General features: G+C 39.5%; 1 protein-coding gene across 3 annotated transcripts in view; it reads left to right on the top strand.

Annotated features, from left to right (window-relative positions):
- slc25a21 (solute carrier family 25 member 21) overlaps positions 1 to 22855 on the top strand; it is a 152135-nt gene that overhangs the window by 127812 nt on the left and 1468 nt on the right. For all 3 annotated transcript variants that reach the window (XM_052146139.1, XM_052146138.1, XM_052146140.1), the window contains 6 exons: positions 6233 to 6299; positions 7887 to 7946; positions 12471 to 12578; positions 12704 to 12868; positions 16242 to 16423; positions 22735 to 22787. In XM_052146139.1, the coding sequence (XP_052002099.1) occupies positions 6233 to 6299; positions 7887 to 7946; positions 12471 to 12578; positions 12704 to 12868; positions 16242 to 16423; positions 22735 to 22787 (635 nt within the window). The remainder of the gene's footprint in view (positions 1 to 6232; positions 6300 to 7886; positions 7947 to 12470; positions 12579 to 12703; positions 12869 to 16241; positions 16424 to 22734; positions 22788 to 22855) is intronic.

Raw genomic sequence — 22855 nt, 5'->3', positions numbered from 1 at the left:
GCCTGTTTGATGAGAGAGGTCAATGGAGAATGGCCATACTGGTTCGAGCTTACAGAAAGGCTACGGTAACTCAGATAACCTCTCTGTATAATTGAAGTGAGCAGAATAGCATCTCAGAATGCACAACACATCAAACCTTGAGGCAGATTTGCTACAACAGCAGAAAGCCATGACAGGCACTTTAATTGGACCATATTGTTCCTAATGAAATGCTCAGTGAGTGTATATAATAGTCATGTCTGTACTTAATCTGTTTCTTTATAACGCTGCTTTTATATAATGTGTATTGTGAAAAGCACTATACAAATAAAAAAAAATTAATGGTTATTATCTGTGCATCAAACAAGGAAGGCTTAGGTGGTACAACTCTAAAAAAGGATCAAAAGATCCAAAATTTATGACATGGCAATTTCAAGCGTCACCATTTGTTATCATTCCTTCTGACCAATCAAGTCAAACCAAAAACCATATAACAAACTTTTTTGTTTTTTACATAATAGTTTTGCAAACCGAAACTACAGCCACAGTTCTAGGTAAATGTTAGCTCTACCATACTGGAAGGTTTTTGAATGAGAGAATGAGGAGCTAAAATAAAAGCTCAGGTGTTTCTCTTGCTTGGGCTTGTCCTGACTTTTAGATTGACAGCAAGCAAAACAGAGTCGGGTTTCAGCTTCAGTAAAGGATCGTGTGCTCTCCAAACAATGTCTGATTCTCAGAGTGCATGTCTGCATTTGAGGGTGGTGTGAGTGTGCTGAAGCATTGATCAGACTGGTCACTCAAAAAAAAACTTATTTTGATGTTTGCTTCAGCAGGCCATGAATGTCTATGACTTTCTGATAAACCTGAAAAAATGAAAAATGAAACTATCACACATCATTTTTTGTCTAAAAAAACACTCATCGAAAGTTTGATGTACAGTTTTTGCTGTTACACTGTTGAACCCATATCAGCGACAGTTATGCAAGTTGCCATGCTATTAGATATGATAATATCTAGATTAATTGAGGCAAAACTTATTTAAGCTTTCTATGTATATTCAAATGAGAAAAGATGTTGACGATAATCAGTTGAAAAGTGTGGTTTATTTGCCTATCGTAGCCATGAAAAGGGTTACTGCATGTCTATTTGCAATTCCGACTTACACTCTATATTTTGATTAGTATCCCTTGAAGCTATTTTCTTTGAAAGGATTCTGTCATCACAGCACCGTTTTCCAGCAAACACATTCATAATTGCATGGTTGCAGCTGAAGAATCTTGTCATTTTGGCAGAAATGCCAAGAGATTCTTTGATTGTCTCAAACTTTTTAGACAAAGAAAACCTTAAAATGTAGCTCTTTTCATTGAAAGCTTTTGTTTTTCATATTTAAGTGCTTGTTTGTGTTTTTGGACCAGTTCAACCTGTTTTGGTTTGGAAACGGTACACTTGAAACAATAGTGCAGCACAACTGAAGCTGTTTTGTGGATTTCCATGGAATTGGCACATCAAAAGCAGGATTCAGTGTTCCTGTGTATGGCTTCACTGATCAAGAAGTGGAACGGTTGCAAACATGTCATGTTTAAGTAATGTACTCAAGACACTTGGTCATTTACTTAAGCCACTTTGATACCTAAGGAGGGTTGAACCAGTAAGGATTAAGCTTTCTCTGGTCTCAGCCAGTTCACAGTGGCTCGTGTTCCTATTTGAGAACTTGTGTTCAACGCAAGTTTGTACTTGAACACGAGCCACTGTAAACAAGTTCTCATAAACGTGCAACAGATGTCAAAGTTTTTGCTAAAAAATGACTTCTCACCAAAACCATCTTATGGTTTCAGAAGACTTGAAATATGCACGAGTTGCTTGACCTGCTTTGATGATACATTTGGGTCTTTGTTAAGCTGTAAAATGAGACCCTGTCCACTACATTGTATTGAAAATATTGAGAGTGAAATTCCTTAAACTTTGTTTTTGTGTTCCATATAAAAACCAAGCCATGTTGGTTTGGAACGACATGAGTGTAAATTATTACAGATTTTTCATTTTTGAGTGAACTACTCCTTTAAACTTAGAGTATCCAGGTTGTATCTAATAATTCAATTGCATCAAACGTTAAACCTTGTTTAATTGTTTTAATTATAGATTAACTTTAGACTTGCAGCTGGTGAGGTTTACATTTCCAAAATGGCAGCATTTATACGATGGACATAAACCAACGCTTGAGTGCTATTGAGCAGCCTGGAACGAGGCTGGGAAGGGGGCCTGTTCTCCAGACTAATAAACATGCGGTGGCTCGGGGAGTGTCCACTTCTCAAGCCTGGGGGGGGACCCAGGATGGCATGGAGGGTCGGACCAGCGAGGGAGATTCGAGCCGGGTGGAGAGTTCTGCCTTGGGCCTGGGCGGGCTAGCCGGTGTCTAGTACTAGAAACAGTGATAGTGCTCAGAGTGGTGTCTTACAATTCACGAGGCTTGCGCCTAGGACAGAGTGCCGGAGATAGAGCACATCGGATTGTGGTTGATCAGTTACTGGAGACCACAGACATTATCTGCCTGCAAGAGACATTTTTAGCCAAACAGGATCTTGATAAACTCAATTCTGTCCATAGTGATTTTCATGGAGCAGGAGAATCCACAACAGATTTAAGCACTAAATTGGTGCGTGGGAGAATACCTGGAGGTGTGGCCATTTTGTGGCGTAAGAAATATGATCCAATGATCAGTATTATCAGATTAGAGGTGGATTGGTGCATTGCAATTAAAGTTGTGCATTCTATGAATGTTTTTATTATTTTAAATGTTTATACCCCATATGACTGCTATAAAAATGAAGATGAATATATGAATAGATTGGCCTTTTTGAACTCTTATATTAAGGAGTGTACATATGCAAATATATTTGTGATGGGTGATTTGAATGCAGACATTTCTGATGATAAATCTCTCTTTGGTCAGCACTTGTTACAGTTTTGTCAGGATAGTAAACTGGTTCTTTCCAGTATGAATTTCCTACCTGCCGGTAGTTATACTTACGTTAGTGAAGCATGGAACACGACATCTTGGCTGGATCATGTAATCTGTACAGCCGATGCTCATGAAAGTCTGGGAAAAAGTTGAAATTCTGTATGACTTGACTACAACTGATCACTTACCTGTCTCTATGATTATAAATGTGGATAACTTACCTGACTGCAGTAGTTTGACAGAAGATGGTGCTAATATGGTCAAAGTGGATTGGGATGAACTAAATAGAGAGGATGTATTGTACTATTGTGGGAGGTCGGATGTTCTTCTAAGGGAAGTACAGCTACCCATGGGTGCTATTTTATGTTCAAATATTAATTGTGATGATGACACTCACTGTAATGACCTATATGAAATGTACAATGGTTTAGTGAGGGCTATAGATGATGCTAGTCGTCTTCTATGCACACACCCCAGAAAGGTTAAGAATATCAAACCTGGCTGGAATAAGTATGTAGTTGACCACCATGAAGCTGCTAAGACAGCTCATAGGTCTTGGGTTATAGCTGGTAAACCCAGACAGGGGCCAGAGTTAGAACATAAAAAACTAACCAGGGCTAGATATAAATATGCAGTGCGCTTTGTTGGAAAGCATGAGGAAGCCTTAAGAGCTCACTCTATGGCTGGAAACTTGATTGGCAACAATGTCACTGAGTTTTGTAAGGAGGTGAAAGTTACAAATAGGGCCAAGACAATATTGCCTTGCCATATTGAAGGGGTATCTGGTGCAGAAAATATAGCAGAGCTGTGGAGGCAGCACTATGCAACTCTGTTTAATTGCATTAAAATTAAGCCCTATTGTGTGGGGGAGTTAAAGGAGGATGTAATCCACTTTACTCCCAATGAGGTTTATAATGCTATAGAGCAATTAGCTGATAACAAAGCTAGTGGCAAAGATAACATCACTGCGGAGCATCTCAAGTTAGCCAGCCCCAGAGTGTCAGCCATTCTATCTATTTGCCTGACAGGGTTGATGACTCATGGTGTATTGCCAGACACCATGATGACCGTCACATTAGTGCCCGTCATTAAGGACAAGGCGGGGAAAATAGGGAGTATGGATAACTATAGACCCATCGCTCTAGTTAGCATTCTTTCAAAGGTGTTAGAAAAGATGCTACTAGATAGACTCAGTGGGCTCATTTACACCACGGAAAATCAATTTGGCTTTAAGTCTCAACACAGTACTGATCTATGCATCTATGCATTGAAAGAAGCTGTTGAATCCTATAGGAGGCAGGGCTCTACAATGTTTATTGGGTTTATTGATGCGTCCAAGGCATTTGATAGAGTAAATCATCAGAAGCTTTTTACTAAACTTATGCTTAGGGGTGTGCCGGGATGCATCATACGTATACTGGCTTACTGGTATGCAAAACAAAGCATGCAGGTTAAATGGGGAAATCGCTTATCGTCACCATTTAGTGTAAGGAATGGAGTACGGCAGGGGGGGCTTTTGTCTCCGGCACTGTTTAACTTATATATGGATAATCTCTCAAAGCAGTTGGGGATATGTAAGACGGGATGTGTAATAGGGAACACTCTGTTAAACCACCTTATGTACGCAGATGATTTAGTTGTTATGTCCCCCAGTACTGTTGGGTTCCAGCAGTTGTTGGATATATGCTCCAAGTATGGGGGTGAGTTTGATGTACAGTACAATGCAAGGAAGAGTTTAGTGGTGGTTTGTAGGACTAGAGAAGATCAGAAGCTGCACTTTCCTATGTTTTACCTGTCAGGGCAATGTATCTGTGTATCTAACTGTACAAAATATCTTGGGCATATTACTGACAAGATGGAAGATGATGCTGACATGTATAGGCAAAGACGAATGTTGTATGTACAAGCGAACATGTTAGTCAGGAAATTTCATTACTGCTCTGATGATATGAAAGTGCACTTGTTTCGTGCTTACTGTACCCCTATGTATGCCGCCCCATTATGGGTCAACTACAGAAAGGAGACCATGCGTAAACTGCAGGTAGCATATAATGATTGTCTGAGGATACTGCTGAAGAAGCCCAGGAGCAGCAGTGCAAGTAAGCTTTTTTGTGACTTGAGGCTAAGCTGTTTACAGGTCCTCTTGAGGAACCTAATGTTTAAGTTTATGGGTCGACTTGATGAGTCAAGAAACTATATTATAGTAAGGCTCACAAGTCCCAGGTGTAGCTCGGTCCGATATCAATCACACCTATGGAAGCATTGGTATGAGTGCCTTTTAAGATTTTTGTGAAAAAGGGTGTAATGTATATGTTTATGTAATTGGTTTTTTTTTTTTTTTTCTCTCTCTTTTTTTTGTGACGTATGTCCTGTTGTTGGGCCTAGAGCCTGTAATAAAGTTTAAAGTCTATATAATTGTCCAAGTAAAAAGATTAAATAAGGAACCGGATCAAACCTGTTGAGTTTATGGTCATTTTCAAGATGTTACTGATTTAACAAAGTGTTTATAATAAAAGAAAATGGACCTAATTTAACATGGCAGTAACCATTATATGTCCATTTACCTTAGATTATTCTTCCATATTTCATTAATGGATGTAGCAAATATTTGCCAATCATTGCTTGTGAAAAGATTGTGTAAGATTTTCTCATCCTACGTACTTGGTACGCCTGTTATGCCAACAATCTATCTCAGTAGGGGATAATAATGACTTAAATTAATTACATTTTTAAGTTCCTTTATATGCTCAAGCCACTTATAGCCCAGGCCATTTCTGGTTGTCACTCAAAAAGGAAGTGAAAGAGTAACATTATTGGGTTTTTTTTCAGTTGCATTGGTGAATTCCCATGGACAATCAAAACTAATTGTAGGTGAAGTTTATAATCAAGTTCCATAAGCTTTAGTCACTGATTTGTTTAGCCCTGTTCAACATTAAGTGGTGCAACCCAACTCAAATTAAAATAGCCTAGATCAACAAATCCTAAATAAGCTCTAAACTCTGATTAATTTAATCCTTATTTTTGCAACCCACCCATTCAGCCTGTGGCCTAGCTTGCAGATTGCCTTGCTAAACATTTATTCTTGAATGTAACTTGCATTGAAATGCAAACACGTTTTTGTGTCTTTGGTGCACAAAATTAATCAAAATGATAGATGGCTGTTTTGTTGAGCTCTGTAAATGATCGTCAATACGTGATTGGGCATTCAGATGTTCATATGTGTTGCTTGTCCTTGAAATCTTTGTTCATTATCACGTGGCTTAGATCCGATGACTGATCGCTTTCCCTCAACAGATTGTATGGCTTCTACAAAGGAATCCTTCCCCCCATTTTGGCCGAGACTCCAAAGAGAGCAGTGAAGGTAACAGGAACCACATTTGACTCCAAGTTCGAACTCCTCACTTAAACCATACATGCTCTGATCTTTGCAACCTGGCCTGCCGAGTGTAAACACACACACAGACCACGTATGTATGTCCTCAACACAATGGCCCTGGCCAGCAGGATCAAAAACACTCATCCCCTCTCTGTGTTTGTCGTCATGCCACATGTGTTTGCTGTTGAGAGCTCCCAATATTGACCTACATGGCCAGAGATTGCTACCGGCCGCTCTTTAGTATTATGTATAAACAGTACATATATACACTCTTAAGTTCAGATGAGCTCTGACTGTGTCTGGCTTTAGACATTGGTTTACGGGCAACTCAGCATAGGTGTCTGAGAGGAGACGCTGATCATAATTAATGTCCCACTTTCTAATTTTGCCTAATCCAAAAAACATGTGGAAGGGGTTTAATTAGATTATTCGAAAGACTCAACATGCTTTAACGGTTTGACTTAACATTGATGATAAACGAGATCCGTGACTCTTCTTGAATGCTCCACGTCTGTTAATCCAAACTTACTATACAGGCTTTGTGTATTCTATAGGCTTTGGCCTCCATCAGTCTAACTGGATGGTTATCTAATATCTGCCAAGCTTGAGCAAATCTTTTCTAATGTATAGGATGATATGGCGTCTTACCAGTAGTATTTATATTTGCATAGTGTCATATTGACAGCTTGCTGAGTGTCCTCATTTACAACAGTTGAGCTGTGTTTGCTTAGGGTGTGAGCATTGTGTGTGTGTGTGTGTGTGTGTGTGTGTGTGTGTGTGTGTGTGTGTGTGTGTGTGTGTGTGTGTGTGTGTGTGTGTGTGTGTGTGTGTGTGTGTATGTGTGAGCGTGTATTTATCACTTTGTGGGGACCAAATGTCCCCATAAGGATAGTAAAACCCGAAATGTTTGACCTTGTGGGGACATTTTGTCGGTCCCCATGAGGAAAACAGCTTATAAATCATACTAAATTATGTTTTTTGAAAATGTAAAAATGCAGAAAGTTTTTTGTGAGGGTTAGGTTTAGGGGTAGGGTTAGGTTTAGGGGATAGAATATAAAGTTTGTACAGTATAAAAACCATTATGTCTATGGAAAGTCCCCATAAAACATGGAAACACAACATGTGTGTGTGTGTGTGTGTGTGTGTGTGTGTGTGTGTGTGTGTGTGTGTGTGTGTGTGTGTGTGTGTGTGTGTGTGTGTGTGTGTGTGAGCGTGTATTTATCACTTTGTGGGGACCAAATGTCCCCATAAGGATAGTAAAACCCGAAATGTTTGACCTTGTGGGGAGATTTTGTCGGTCCCCATGAGGAAAACAGCTTATAAATCATACTAAATTATGTTTTTTGAAAATGTAAAAATGCAGAAAGTTTTCTGTGAGGTTTAGGTTTAGGGGTTGGGTTAGGTTTAGGGGATAGAATATAAAGTTTGTACAGTATAAAAACCATTATGTCTATGGAAAGTCCCCATAAAACATGGAAACACAACGTGTGTGTGTGTGTGTGTGTGTGTGTGTGTGTGTGTGGTCTGAAAGCACTTCCTAATACTGACACCCTGTCCTAATCTTCTCTGCAGTTTTTCACATTTGAGCAGTACAAGAAGCTCTTGAGTTTTACTCCATTATTGCCAGGAATGGTAAGTCATCTGCATGCTAGATACACACATGGTCATTGATACTATATACACAATCACATTCACAGTCAAGCGCAGGACTCTCCTCATTACATTGCATACTGGCAACAGGAACGGGGTGTAATCGAGATGAATGCTGCTTGGTGAGGCGTGTGAGAGATAGCCCATTACTTTGACAAAGGACTATCAGTGTGTTGGCAGTCTTGACGGATGTCCCTTGCCCGAAGGCTCAGCCCTGCAGTACATCTCACATCCAGAGCCTCTTTGTGCAGCCAGAAGAGGCAAAATATTCACCTGCCTTATCAATCACTCCCGTCTCTGCTCGGTCTAACTAGAGACGTCAATTTTTACAGAGACTGTTGGCACTTTATGGAGTGTGATGTATGGAGTGTGTGAGGCAGGGAAGTTAAGTAAGATGGTCTAAACAGGCATAAATGAATTTAAGAGCATATTTGAGCTGTTGCCCCACCCCCTTCTCTCCCTCCAGCTGAAATGCCTCAGTATGATTAATGAAGACGTGTACTGTAATAGCACAAATAAAAAATGAAAGAGTGGATGGCTGGCTTTGTAAACATGCTGCAGGCCTGTTCAAAGCTTTGTCTGTTTTCTGACAAGCAGGGGAAATTCAGAGAGTCCTAAAAATAAGAAATGAGGCTCCACGTTCTTCCACTGTACGAACATGCATGTATACATGGCTTTGCATATACAAACAGCCCCAGACACACACAAAAATACATTATGTGCAAGTGCAGTAAACTAACATTTTGTATTAATTGAGTGTGTGTGTGTATACTATCCCCAGCTCATCTTATGCAAACACACTCGAAGATCTCATTTGTCAACCTTCAAGTAAGCCTGAAGCCTGCTGACATTTAGGTCAAGTGTTTGAAATGGGCGACACAAATCATAAGATTAAATTCGACCAAATATTTTGCCTTTTTGAACCGAATGAGGCTCCTTTTTTGGTTTGTATGAAAATGGGAAAGCGTTTGCCCCATGACAAACTGAAAAGACTATGAATTCTAAATTATATAGCTATAATTATAGAGATTATGAATTATAAATATCAACAATAAAATTTTGACTAGTTAAAATGCTAATTCTTGATATCTGCAATGAAAGTGTAAATGTTTTATATAAGTAATTAAATTTGCACTAGTTAAAATAAATCATTATTTTCATAATTACTTGCAGAAATACAAATTATTGATATAAAAAAAATCTAGTTAAACTTTTCACTAGTAGAATTTCACATTGATCTGTCATTCACTTTTATTCAAAACACAAAGTCAGTACCCTTATTTGAATTTGAGAATTATTTTTACAAGCAATTTAATTTCATTTAAATTAAGTCAATTTTATTCAGCAAATGTAATGTAGTTGGATGAGGTTAAATCAATGTACTATATTAGTTTTAACTCAACTTTATTGGGTTCAACAAACTAAATTTACTAATGTTTAATTTAATAAATTTTCTTATGGTGGTCCAACTTAATTTATTTTATTAATCATTAGTATATGCCAGGTGAGCAAGTGCTAGGACATGAAACTGTTTATCAATTTCTCAAATCAATTTAAAAGCAACTATTATAGATCTAACAGCACTCGACTCAAACATCACATGAAAGCGAAAGTCCATCCTCAAGCTAGCACAGACTTCATTCTTTACAACAATGGAATCCCCATAAACATTAACAAAATGGTCTGCACTTATATAGTGCTTTTTTTAACCATAGAGGTTACCAAAGCGCTTTACACTGTGTCCCAATCACCCATCCACACTCACATTCACACACCAATGGCGACAGAGCTGCCATGCAAGGCGCTAGCCTGCCATTGGGAGCAACTTGGGGTTCAGTGTCTTGCCCAAGGACACTTCGGCATGTGGAGTCACTGTGATTGGTAGCCGATCCACTCTACCACCTGAGCCACAGCCGCCCCACAATTAATTAACAATTATTCTCATCTTGCTCAAAAATGCACAAAATTACACTTAATTTCAACATTTGTTCCCCCCATCCAGTCCCAAGCAAAGCGTGTTAGGAAATGAAATCTCTGCCCAGTTTCATCAATGCTACATAAAGTATTCATGTAGTCCAAACTCAAATGGTTAAATAAACGTTAATGTTACTCGTTTAATTGGATAGAATGCAATGAAATCAAGTAACCAGAACAACCTGCAAAAATATATGTTTTGTGTGTGTATAATTAATTAATTTCGTACTAGTTTGAATTCAAAATATACATATCAGCTATGGACTATTTATCAGTAAATGTATCATTTTTGGTATCAGTAAGTACATTGTTAGTGGTCCAAATGTCAATTTCCGACATCAGCAATTGAATTACATCTAGGAAAATGCTATTTTTTATATCTGCACTGAAAAAAGGAAAGCAGCTCTATTGAAAATTCTAAACCAGTACCCTTGAAATTATCTTCATATGTTTGAGATTACAAAATAATCATATTGCGGTGATATTCAACGCAGTCATCAAAAAGTAATATGATCGCAATGCTATAAAATGTTCAAATGGATTCAGTTTTCTAACGGATGCTGTTCACTCAACAGGATTTTTCTACTTGCTCAATTAACTTATTCAAAATGAGCTAATGCAACACAGTTCTTTAGCATTTGATCTCAAATTAATATCATTGTGTAGAGTCCATCTATTCAGTTAATCCAATTGTGTTGGGACTATGTGAATGATATTTGTTGTATCAATGTATTGCAGAACTGGCAGGGGATTTCCAGATACCAGCATGCTTTACATGGGACTGGTTTTGGGGAGTACATTTTTAAATGAAGTATTTTAATGTATTTCTAAACAAAATTAAACAAGTAGGAAGCTTGTTAATGTTTCATTTTCTGTTATGTTGGGATTCAGAGGAGTTTCTGATACGTTTAATTTTTTTGGAGGTCACCATTGTGGAGAAGAGTTAAGCTAATGGTTAGATCGAGGTTGGGTACAGTATTACCGAAAGATCAGTGTGCATTTCTTTTCTTATGAAGCAAATACTGAGGGATCATCAGTATAATGACTGATTGGGAATCTGCAAACTCTCAGGAGCACCATACTTGTTTAATTCACTTGTTGATGTTGGAAATTGACATTTGTACTACTAACAATGTAATTATTGATACCAAAAATTATAATTTTTACTGATAAAAAATACATAGCTGATATGTATATTTGGAATTCCAACTAGAACTAAATTAATTATGCACTCAAAAAAGAAGTGTTTATCGATAGCTAGCAACAAGCTGCAAGATTGAGTTAAGCTAGGTTAACTCACTTCATATAGATGTTCACTACACAAAGTCTTTCAGTAGATCCTACATTTTAACTTAAAATCAAGAAACTCATTTTCATTGTGTGGAACCAATGTCCACAATTGACTTTAAACCAACCAATGTTTTTTCAGTGTATTTTCAATGCATTTTAACATTAGTTTTGGTATTTCAGATATCTGGAAATAGTTTTCAGATATCAATGAATTTGAGTGTAGTTACAGATATCTTAAAAGGCCTTCTTACTAGTTACAATCACATTACAGATACCAGAAATTAACATTTGTACTAGTGAAAACCAAATTACAGATCTAAAAAATGAAAATTTTAATTGGTTGCAATTTAATTGTTGATATGAGGAATGGACATTTGCACTAGTAACAATGTAATTATTGATGTAAAAATTATTATTTTTACTAGTATGAAGTGCATTGCTGATGAAATTTCACCTTGGAAGACATTTATTATAGATATCTCTAATTGCATTTAGAATAGGAGTGAAAGATAATTGTGAAATTCTAATAAGGAAAATGCAATTACACATCAAGATTTTTATTTAACTAGATGTTCCATTTTTAATATCAAGAATGTGTCTTTACGCAAGTAATTTTCATTTTTATACCAATAATTAATGCATTTACTAGTGCAAATATAATTACAGATATCAAAATGTGAACTTTCACTAGCAGCATTTCCATTCCTGATATAAAGAATCACCATTTTTAACTAGCAAAAATGTAATTGTTTATATCTAAAATGTATATCCTGTACACGATTTTAAAGAAAATTTGGCTTGCCATGTTGGCATGTTGGCCCGTCATACAGTAGAGTTGTTATTGCAACATATGAAGTAATTCATCTTTGTCCCAGTCACTTTCTTTGAGACGGATCATTCATCTTTCAGTCCTGTCTGCATTTCCTTTCTGCATTCTCCAAATGATTGACAGTGGCTGTTTCATTCATTTGTGGGTTAAAGTCAAGCTCTCCGTCTGGACAAACATGTTTCTAAAAGGCTAAGTGTCACAGTAGCATTGTTCATTTTGAGTTATCTTATTATCTGTGACATACTTTTAGCATCAACTGCTCATCTAAGAAACACAGTCTGTTATGAATTAGACACGAAGTGGCTTACTTTATTGTCTTTGTCTATTGTTTTAACTTGTCTTTCTGTCTTTCTCGTTTGTCATGTGCTATCACGTTCTCTCGTAATGTAATTCTGTCTGCCACAATCTGCTAGGCTCTTTCTGTGGCTGGCCTGGGGTCAGGGCTAACTGAGGCACTGGTTGTAAATCCATTTGAAGTAGTGAAAGTGAGCCTACAAGCCAACAGGGATTCATTCAAAGTGGTAAGATGCTGCAGCCGTTTAGTTATGTCCAGATATTGCAATCTTTTTTTCCTTTTTGGTGTCACATGTCTTTGTTCATTTTGTGGTTCCTTATGTTGGAGCTTTTTCTCTTTTCCCCCATGTAGCAACCCTCTGCGTTTGCACAGGCTCGTGCTATTATAAATACTGAAGGCTTTGGGCTCCGTGGGCTTAATAAGGGCCTCACTTCCACCCTTGGACGGCATGGCGTCTTCAACATGATCTACTTTGGTTTCTACTTCAATGTTAAAGATGCCATACCTGCTTGTCAGGTAAACAGGGGCGAATACATGATCATGTCAGTGGTGGCTGGTGCTTTTCAAGAGTGGGGAAGCACAGGTCACTCAATGATACTGAAATATTTTTTGTGTGTGTTTCTATAATGTTGCTCCTAAAACCTATTACTCAAATAGTGGAAACACATAACAAGAATAATTGACCAACTGTTTTTGCAATAATTCATTAGATTAGACTAAACTTCATTGTCATTGTGCAAAATACAAGTACAGAGCAAATGAAATGCAGTTAGCATTTAACCAGAAGTGCAAATAGCAATATGTATGTGTATATATATATATATATATATATATATATATATATATATATATATATATATATATATATATGTAAGTATATATACAATATGGGTTTTTTGAGTGCAAAGTTATGATGTAGAGAAACAGAGACCAGCTCAATGGAAATGTCTATGAATACAGTACAAGGTGCAAATGAAGAAGCATAAAATTATATAATATAATAATTATATAATATGATAATTAATAATATTAATATTAAACATTAATAAGCCGGCAGACTGTGGCTATCCACTTTGTTACGTGTTCATGATTCACGTCAGGGCATTAACACCAGCATCAAATGCAGCTTTGAACTCCACATGAAAAGCGCTTGCAGAAAAAAATTCCCATTCTGCATTTTGGTGATAGTTAATACTTGACGTGCTTCTGTGGTAATTAAAATGAGCCTTGCTTAGGCTGAAAAAATACTTGATTTCCATCACAAGTTCCATCTTTTTTGTACAACAAATAGCATTAAGTCCTCCTTTCCCATCACTTTATCACTGACACTGAATCACTGCTGTGTGTGTTTGTGATGTGTGCATCAGTGTAATGGCTACGAGTGGACAAATTAGCACATCGCAAATTTCCGCCATTCCAACCAGTGTTTATGCTGTATAAAAGGTGCTGTAAGTGATTTTTCCATGGAAAGTTATCCAAAAAATGTTACTACTCCCTGAAAGATATTAATGAAATAAGTGTCCTGAGCTATCTCACCAGTCTCTGTGACAGCTCTATACACTGTAATCAGCAACAAAAAAAGACCCTTTCTGCCTCTCAATCATATTGCACATTCTCATAGTATTGTAGTTGCAATGTTTTAGATGATTTAGATGTTTTGGCTGAATAATATATTAACAGAAATGTATTAATGTGTGAATGTTTTATATGAACATTCAAGCTAAATATTCCTTTACATATAGTCTTATAATCCTTGGATATGATTCATACAGGCCCTTATGCAAGTTGCATACCATGGAATGTGCAACTTTCATGGTACAACACCTACTGAAATTATGAGATATATACAGGACATATACCAGTCTGCTATGGGCAGTGAAGTCCACCTTATGTTATTATTAACCCTTTTCAATTAGGAGGTAGCTTAAGTCTCAACCTAATTTGAAATCCAGAGTTTTATGTTTAATATATATCCACTGAGTGATGAGTGAACATGTAACATCGCAAATTATTGTAGGGGATCAGCTATGCACATTACCAGAGAGAGAGAGAGGGAGGAGAAGAAGAGGAGGTGCTTAGATAAACCTCACTAATACCTTCGCTGTTTTCTCTCCATCACATCCTCAAAGGTTCAAATTACACATCCGGCAGGGCTCAACTCCCAAACAAAAGTTAATTTTGTTTAATGGAAATGTTACCATACGCCTGCTCCACATGTATAAACTGGAGCATTAGATTAACTCAAATGAACTAATTGGAAGCAGACTGAGGTATTTGTTGAGGGGGTTACAGTTAAAGTTTTACTTGAGGATTGGTATTCCTTCTTCATCTGGTGCTAAGATTGTCATTGCCTGAGAAGCTAAAAGCCTCCAGTGCTCAGTCATGTGAGAGAGCTGAGTTTACCAAACCTGATTTGACTGTCCATTACAAAAAAAAAAAAAAAGATAAAAGTGTCTGGCAGAGCTGGAGTTTTTAGGTGGAGCATCTGATTTTCCTCAATGTTTTCAAAGCAGCTGGTCATTCTGCAGGGATTAAGCACTTTGATTCATCTTGATGGCCAATTGTTCTCCTTCAGTGTTTTGAAACCATTTATCAGCTATTTAACAGAAGAAATAAGGAGAATTCGCTTTAAAACTGAAAAATCCTTTCTCTTTGTGAGTATAGGGGAAGAAGTGTGCTTCAAATGTAGTGGTATTGAAGGGAGTGTTTAATGTGGAACGTATACATCAGCCAGAGCGCTGTTTGTGCAAAGCAATGCTCCTCCCCTGTACTGCACATTTAGGTCTAGCTGTTGATGTAGCATGTCATTCAGGGTGTCCGCTGGTTTCAGTGGGGTTGCTGTCATTTGTAAAAAAATATCCTGGCCAATTAGATGTCAGAGCTGCACTGGTTTGGGCTTCTTTTGGTACAGTAATATGCCAGTGTCGAGTCACAGCCCAATTATCTAAATTGTCCACATATGCCTCCCAGTCTACCAACATAAACTCTGTTTATAAATCCCCTCCCAAAGTTTGCCCTTGGTCACGTGACCCAGTTCAGCCAATTGTTGAGCCTTGCTCTTCTCATGAAATGCTTATGTGCACCCCACTACCATAAAATGATCTGCGCTTTTATCCCAGAAACTTGGAAACTTTTATGAATTTTGCATGTTCATTTATCATTGACTATATTGACACATTTCAGGTACAGAATATTATAATCATGTTCAAGTGTTCCATATGTGTTTTCTATATAGGCTAACATGATCACTCACTCTTTTACTCTCCCTCTCTCTTTCTCCTCCTCAATTTCCATATCTGTCCTTATTAGCTCATTATTCATCCACTTTACGTTATCTCCTTGTTCGTTCATTTGCGTTTTCATATCAAAAGGTCTGTTATCTCATATTTTTGAATATTATGGCTCTTCCTTTAAAACTGTCATCAAACAGTTATTGTTTTTACTTTAACTTTATAGGTGATGTTATTCTTTTGATGTTTTAATACTATCTCCTAGCCCAGCTTAATATGTAGATGCCTGTACTGTAGTTTGTTTGAGCATCCAGATCAGCCAATACAGCAACATTTGTTCATGCAATGCCATCAGTTTGGGTTTGGACTGTTTCTCTGGCAAGTGGTGGATGAAGACATTATTTTTTATTTCTGTTTGGTGACGCAAGTAATCCAGAAATGATACACTTCATCAATAAATATTTATCAAGTATTGAAGTAGAGCATTGTTTGTGCGTTTGTCAAAAACAAGAAATTTGTGGGTTGATCACTATTACTTGTCCTATAAACAAACACAACATAGTTCTCAAGTTATAGCAAAGCTCTCTCTCTCTCTTTCTCTTTTTCTCTCTCTCTTTAAAATCTTCTTCTTTCAATGTATCTCTTTTTCCTTATGCCAGGACCCTAGACTGGATTTCATGAGGAAGTTTGCTATCGGTTTGGTGTCAGGAACAGTTTCGTCCTGTGTGAACATTCCTTTTGATGTAGCTAAAAGTCGTATCCAGGGTCCTCAGCCGGTTCCAGGGGAGATCAAGTACTGCAGCTGCTTTCAGACCATGGGCCTTGTGTACCGTGAGGAGGGGTAAGGCCTGAGTTCACACCATCCAATAACAACTACAGGTGTCAAAATTAGACCTGACAAGAGGCATTAATTCAACCAGAACTGCTACGAGGTTCAGCTACAAGAAATATTACACAACATTTTATGTTTATCCTCTGCCCATGGGGGACAAGAGGGCAGGCTTTGACAACCAACTAATTTTAGCACCTTCTAAATCTCTGTGTGATTATTTTGTTCCTGACTATTAGCTGCAATTCATGCAGGAATTAGACAAATTTAAAAACTAGCTCACTTGAATGTAGTATGTGTCAGTTTGTCCAGATTTATATAAGCTTGATTGTTAATTTATTCTGAATCTGGATACATTTACTGGAATTAAAAGACTGTTTTATTGAGTCTGTGCTTGTTGAATGTAGATGAATGGGACATGTGTTGTTAAAATGAAATACTTTTGGGAAGTTGACAACAGTGTGGCATGTGATACTCCATAAAAACTATTTTTAATTATTTAAATATAGAATTATTTTAGAATGAATATGTATGCAGTTTTTATGACCTCATATTAATCAATGTAATATTTGTAAAAATGTGTTTGTCAGCTTGCTGAGTGACTCCAGTCAGGCTTCCTAAGCAACCAATTGGCCCGGTTGCTAGGGTGGTTAGAGTCACGTTGGGTTAACCTCCTCATGGTCACTATAATGTGGTTCTCGGTGGGGTGTGTGGTTAGTTGTGCGTGAATGCCACGGAGAATAGCGTGAAGCCTCCACACACTCTAGGTTTCCGCGATAATGCGTTCAACGAGCCAAGTGATAAGATGTTTGGATTGACTGTCTCACACGTGCCGGCAACTGAGATTGGTCCTCCACCACCCGGATTGAGGCGAGTCACTACGCCACCACAAAGACCTAGAGCGCATTGGGAATTGGGCATTCCAAATCACCGAGAAAAGGGGAGGAAAAAAAATGTGTTTGTCACACTGCAGGATTATTTAAATCAAGGCAAAAAAAATATGATTGCAAATAGTGGAAAAACGTCAAATTAATGGTTATCAAAGCACCCAGAATATACACATTCCCTTTATAAACATTTTAATATAAAATATTGCTGTTGAATAAAAAATGCTATGCATTAACTATCCAAATATATTATATTTACCCCCCCAAAACAGTATCGACATTTGGCTCATGCACTACTCCTCATGAACATTGCTTCCTTGGTTAGGTCATTTCTGTTAACAGTTCAAATAGATCATTTATACCAGTGTCAGAAATTAACTTTTTATTAAGGGGCAATATTTGATTTCTGGAATTTAATTTAATTGGTGGATTACTGCAGTCAGAAGAGAGAAAGATGCCAAATTTAAGTTATTATTTATGTTGTTAATCCCAGGATAATATACATTAAAACTAAGAAATTATGTCTAAATTTAAATTAAATAGTTAAAAAAATTATTATTCTAAAAAAGTTTGATTTACACTGGATTTATGCTGCTAATTTAAGGCAGAAATACATCACCAGCCTGTGACAAGAGTCCATTAATGTTTTCTTTCTTTTTTTTTTTTCTTTTTTAGAAATGTTTTAGCCTATTATAACAGATAAGAATAGTTTTTTCTCAAGGTGGCCTTTCAGCATGTTTTATGCAATAAGAGTGATGTTTCGCACATAAAAATGTATGTAAACACCATTTTGATTCTGATGCGAGTGCTCTAATAGCGCCCACATTTTCTCTCTCTCTCTCTCTTTCTCTTTCATTCTGTGATTTGACATGCCTCATGGGGAAGCTGTGAAAGAGAATCAGTAGTTTTATTGCTCTTCATGGTCTTGATTGGCCCCGTTCACTTTGTACAAAGGCAATCGCGACTCGTTCATTATTAGAGTCAAGGAATTCAGGCCTGATCTTGAGCAAGGCATAGAGTGTGTGTGCGTGTATGTGAGTTAGAGCGAGAGACACTGAAGCTGTTTTAGTTTTAGGGGTGCTGAGAGGTACCCCATCCCTCCGGCCCTCTAACACGACACAGTCCTGGCTAATTAGTGGTCCCTATGGGAGACGTCGTTAAGCTGGTCCTAACGAGGCGCACGGCGCTCAGCGGGTCAGTCTAATCAGACAGCGGGGCAGAGAGGAAGTGGCTTAAGCCTTATTAACACCAGCACAAGCAGAGGACAGAGGCTGGGACAGGGAGACCGCCAGAAATCAGCTTGAATGCATTAGGGCAGGTACACAACGGGGTCAGCTATTAGTGGCAATACCTTTTTCAGCATCACAGACAGTCCGACCTAGAGAGAGGGAGAAATTACTTAGCACTAACTTAAAGGAAAGATTCACTGTGATCATTTACTCACCCTATGTCATTCCAAACCAGTAGGTCTTCTACACAAAATGAGATGTTTTAAAGCCGTAGCTAATTGTTTCCAGGGGAGTATTTTGGACATTTAGCTTCTAAAGATGGTCTTCTTTAAGAATATTAAAAGATCAATTAACAATATTCTGTAAATAAAATAACTTTTTTTTCTCTGATCATGTCACAGTGTTGCAACTCTAAAGCTATCTGCGCCTTATGACATTTCATTGCAATAAATTCACGCATATGATATTTGGAAATAATATCATTTTATTTTTGTCGAACTGGAACAAATATGTTTAAAAGTCTTGAGAGTTTTGAGACCATATTTTATCATTCTAAATATTTTATTTCAGAGTAGCTTATTTATGCTGTCATGAGCTGCTTGCATGATGTCACCATTCCCTTGTTGTCTGCCCTGGGTTTCACTTGTCATTGTTAAATGTACTACACTTCCCAGAATCCACCTGCCATCACCACTGCCATTTTGTTCATTGTTCTCACCTGTGTCTAATTCAGTCATCACTCCCTGGTTATTTAAGCCCTGCTTTTTGTTCACTCCTTGTCGTTCGTTGAATGTAGTTCAAGCCTGGTCTGTGTTCCTTGCCCTAGTTCTCTGTTTATGTTTATTTCCCCATTGAGGGTTTTTCCTTTGTTTATTTGTTTGTTCATTTAATAAAGAAGTCCTGCATTTAGATCCTCTCTCCTCGCTGCCTCATTCGTAACAGAACGAACGACCAACTATGGATCTAGCAGGGTTCCTCATGGAGCTGACACAGGCGGACTTGACTGTCTGGGAGTTCTCCTACTTTTTTACCAACGTGGCCAGTTGCACCGGCTGGGATGACCACACTCTGAAGGTGGCGTACCGGTTCGGTGTTCCCAAACAACGGTGGTGGGAACTCCCGGAGACCGGAGACTGCACCTGGCGGGAGTACATGGGACTCATCTTGGAGGAGTTCGCTGCCGGGGAACCACCTCTCCAGATCCCAGCTCCCGCCTCTGGGCTTTCCTCGCCAGCCACGGTGAGTGAGCCAACCCCCACGCCTGCCGTGGTCAATGAACCAGCGCTGCTAACTTCATCCGCCCGGAGGAGCAGAAGAAAGGCCTCTGCTCTCCAGCCTCCGCTAACCACGGCCAACCATCCAATGCCTGTAGCCTCCGATGTCAGTGAGCCAGCGCCTGTAGCCTCCGATGTCAGTGAGCCAGTGCCTGTAGCCTCCGATGTCAGTGAGCCAGTGCCTGTAGCCTCCGATGTCAGTGAGCCAGCGCCTGTAGCCTCCGATGTCAGTGAGCCAGCGCCTGTAGCCTCCGATGTCAGTGAGCCAGCGCCTGTAGCCTCGACCGTCCCTGAGCCAGTGCCTGTAGCCTCGACCGTCCAAGAGCCAGTGCCAGTGGCCATGACCGTCCAAGAGCCAGTACCCCCCGAGCTTTCCAGAGCTCCGCCTCCCGAGCTTTCCAGAGCTCCGCCTCCGAGCTTTCCAGAGCTCCGCCTCCCGAGCTTCCCAGAGCTCCGCCTCCCGAGCTTCCCAGAGCTCCGCCTCCCGAGCTTCCCAGAGCTCCGCCTCCTGAGCTTCCCAGAGCTCCGCCTCCTGAGCTTCCCAGAGCTCCGCCTTTCGAGCTTTCCAGAGCTCCAGCCTTCCGAGCTTCCTAGAGCTCCGCAGCTTCCAGAGCCTCCTCGAGCTTTCCAGAGCTCCGCCTTCCGAGCTTTCCAGAGCTCCGCCCCCAGAGCCTCCGCCTCCTGAGCCTCCCTTGGCTCCGCCTCTCAAGCCTCTCGAGCCTTCCAGGGCTTCGCTTCTGGAGCGTCCTACGGCGCCACCTCCCTCGGCTCCACCTCCAGAACCTTCCAGACCTCCGCCTCTAGAGCCTCCTACGGTGCCACCTCCATCGGCTCCGCCTCCAGAGCCTTCCAGACCTCCGCCTCTAGAGCCTCCTACGGTGCCACCTCCATCGGCTCCGCTTCCAGAGCCTTCCAGGTCTCCGCCTCTAGAGCTTCCTACGGCGCCTACTTCCACGCCTCCGCCTGCAACGGCTCCACCTCCCACGGTTCGGCCTCCTGAACCTGTCCTTGCCCTGTGGCCGCCTTCCAGGCCTCCTGAACCTGTCCTTGCCCTGTGGCCAGCTCCCAGGCCTCCTGACCCTGTTCCCGTCCTTTGGCCTCCTCCCAGGCCTCCTGACCCGGTCCCTGTCCTGTGGCCTCTTCCCAGGCCCCCTGACCCAGTCCCTGTCCAGTGGCCTCCTCCCAGGTCCCCCAAACCTGTCCTTGCCCTGTGGCCAGCTCCCAGGCCTCCTGAACCTATCCTTGCCCGGTGGCCAGCTCCCAGACCACCTGAACCTGTCCTTGCCCTTTGTGCCCCCTTGGACTTCCTGTCTGCTCCCTGTGCCTCCTTGGACTGCCTGTTTTCCCCTTGTACTCCCTTGGTCTGTCTGTTTGCCCCTTGTGCTCCTCTGGTCTGTCTGTTTGCTTCCCCCCCCCCTCACTCCTTGGACGATTTTTTATATATTTTTTTTTTTCATTTATTTTTTCTCTGAGGAGCGTCTGGAAGCCGCTCCTTTGAGGGGGGGCTATGTCACCATTCCCTTGTTGTCTGCCCTGGGTTTCACTTGTCATTGTTAAATGTACTACACTTCCCAGAATCCACCTGCCATCACCACTGCCATTTTGTTCATTGTTCTCACCTGTGTCTAATTCAGTCATCACTCCCTGGTTATTTAAGCCCTGCTTTTTGTTCACTCCTTGTCGTTCGTTGAATGTAGTTCAAGCCTGGTCTGTGTTCCTTGCCCTAGTTCTCTGTTTATGTTTATTTCCCCATTGAGGGTTTTTCCTTTGTTTATTTGTTTGTTCATTTAATAAAGAAGTCCTGCATTTAGATCCTCTCTCCTCGCTGCCTCATTCGTAGCACATGAACTGTGATGAATAGCAGTTATAATTAATACAATTAATAATCAATTCATACATATGTTTGGAATTAACATTATATTATCTTCAAAAATAAAGTGAACGTTTTTAGTGTTTTAGGAGTTTTGAGAGCATTTTAACATCCAAAGTTATTTAATTCTGCATCTTATGTCAACTCAATCTGGTTTTGATAAACAGGTTGTCATTTGTCAACAAATATTTTATTAGACATGGAAAGTAATGTGGTTGGAGCCGCTGGACGATGCAGGATGCCCATCATCTGAAAGCATGCCTCATCACTACAACAGATGTTTACTGTGTAAATAGCTTTGTTATAATGTTTTTTGAGCTGCTGTTGTTTTGAAAGTTTTGATACCAATATTATCCAGCCCAACAACCTCTGACTTTAGCACTTCATGTTCGAGTCCAGCAAGCTTTTGGTGGAACAGGGGCTTAAGACGGTTGGTGATTGGGTGAATGCCCAATAGGTGGCCCACCTGTGGCTATGCCAGTGTTTTTTTTTTATGAATGCTCATGCTAATCTTTTCATACAACAAAAGCATACGGTGACCAGGTTCCACAAAAAGCGTTTTAAAAGAACTCTAGTCCTCTCGACTTGTTATTCCAAGTCTTCTGAAGACATACAATAGTTTTGTGTGAGGAAAAGACTGAAATTCATTATCACTCACACTCAGTTGTTATTTATGGCTCTCATATCTCATTTGTGCTTGTGCTTATTCAAACTTTAGAACTAATTGTATTTGGTGTCATTGACACGAGCGTTTGATGATTCAAATTTCGGTCTGTTCCTCACACAGAGCTATCATATGGCTTTAGAAGACTTGGAATATAGCAAGTTATTTTGACCATTTTTATGAAATCCAGTCCCCATTCACTTTCATTGGATGGAAAAGAGCAGTGATAGCATTCTGTAAACCATCTCCTATTGTGCTCCATGCAAGAAAAAAGTCAATGGGGTTTGGAAAACCATGAGGTTGAAAAAATGTTTACAGAATTTTCTTTTTGGTAAACAATTCCTTTCAAACTATTACGTGTTCTTATAAATGTATCTAATGCCCATCTTTTTTCTCCAGATATTTAGCCTTATACAAAGGACTAATTCCCAAGATTATGAGACTTGGACCAGGTAACGTGAAATAATTAAAGAACCTTCCTATATTCACATATGTCAGTTACTCATGTTTACTTCCTGAA

The sequence above is a fragment of the Xyrauchen texanus genome, chromosome 16, assembly GCF_025860055.1.
Source record: "Xyrauchen texanus isolate HMW12.3.18 chromosome 16, RBS_HiC_50CHRs, whole genome shotgun sequence".
Classification (NCBI taxonomy): Eukaryota; Metazoa; Chordata; class Actinopteri; order Cypriniformes; family Catostomidae; genus Xyrauchen; species Xyrauchen texanus.
Note: the sequence above shows the minus strand (reverse complement) of the source record. Positions and strands in the feature narration are given on the sequence as shown.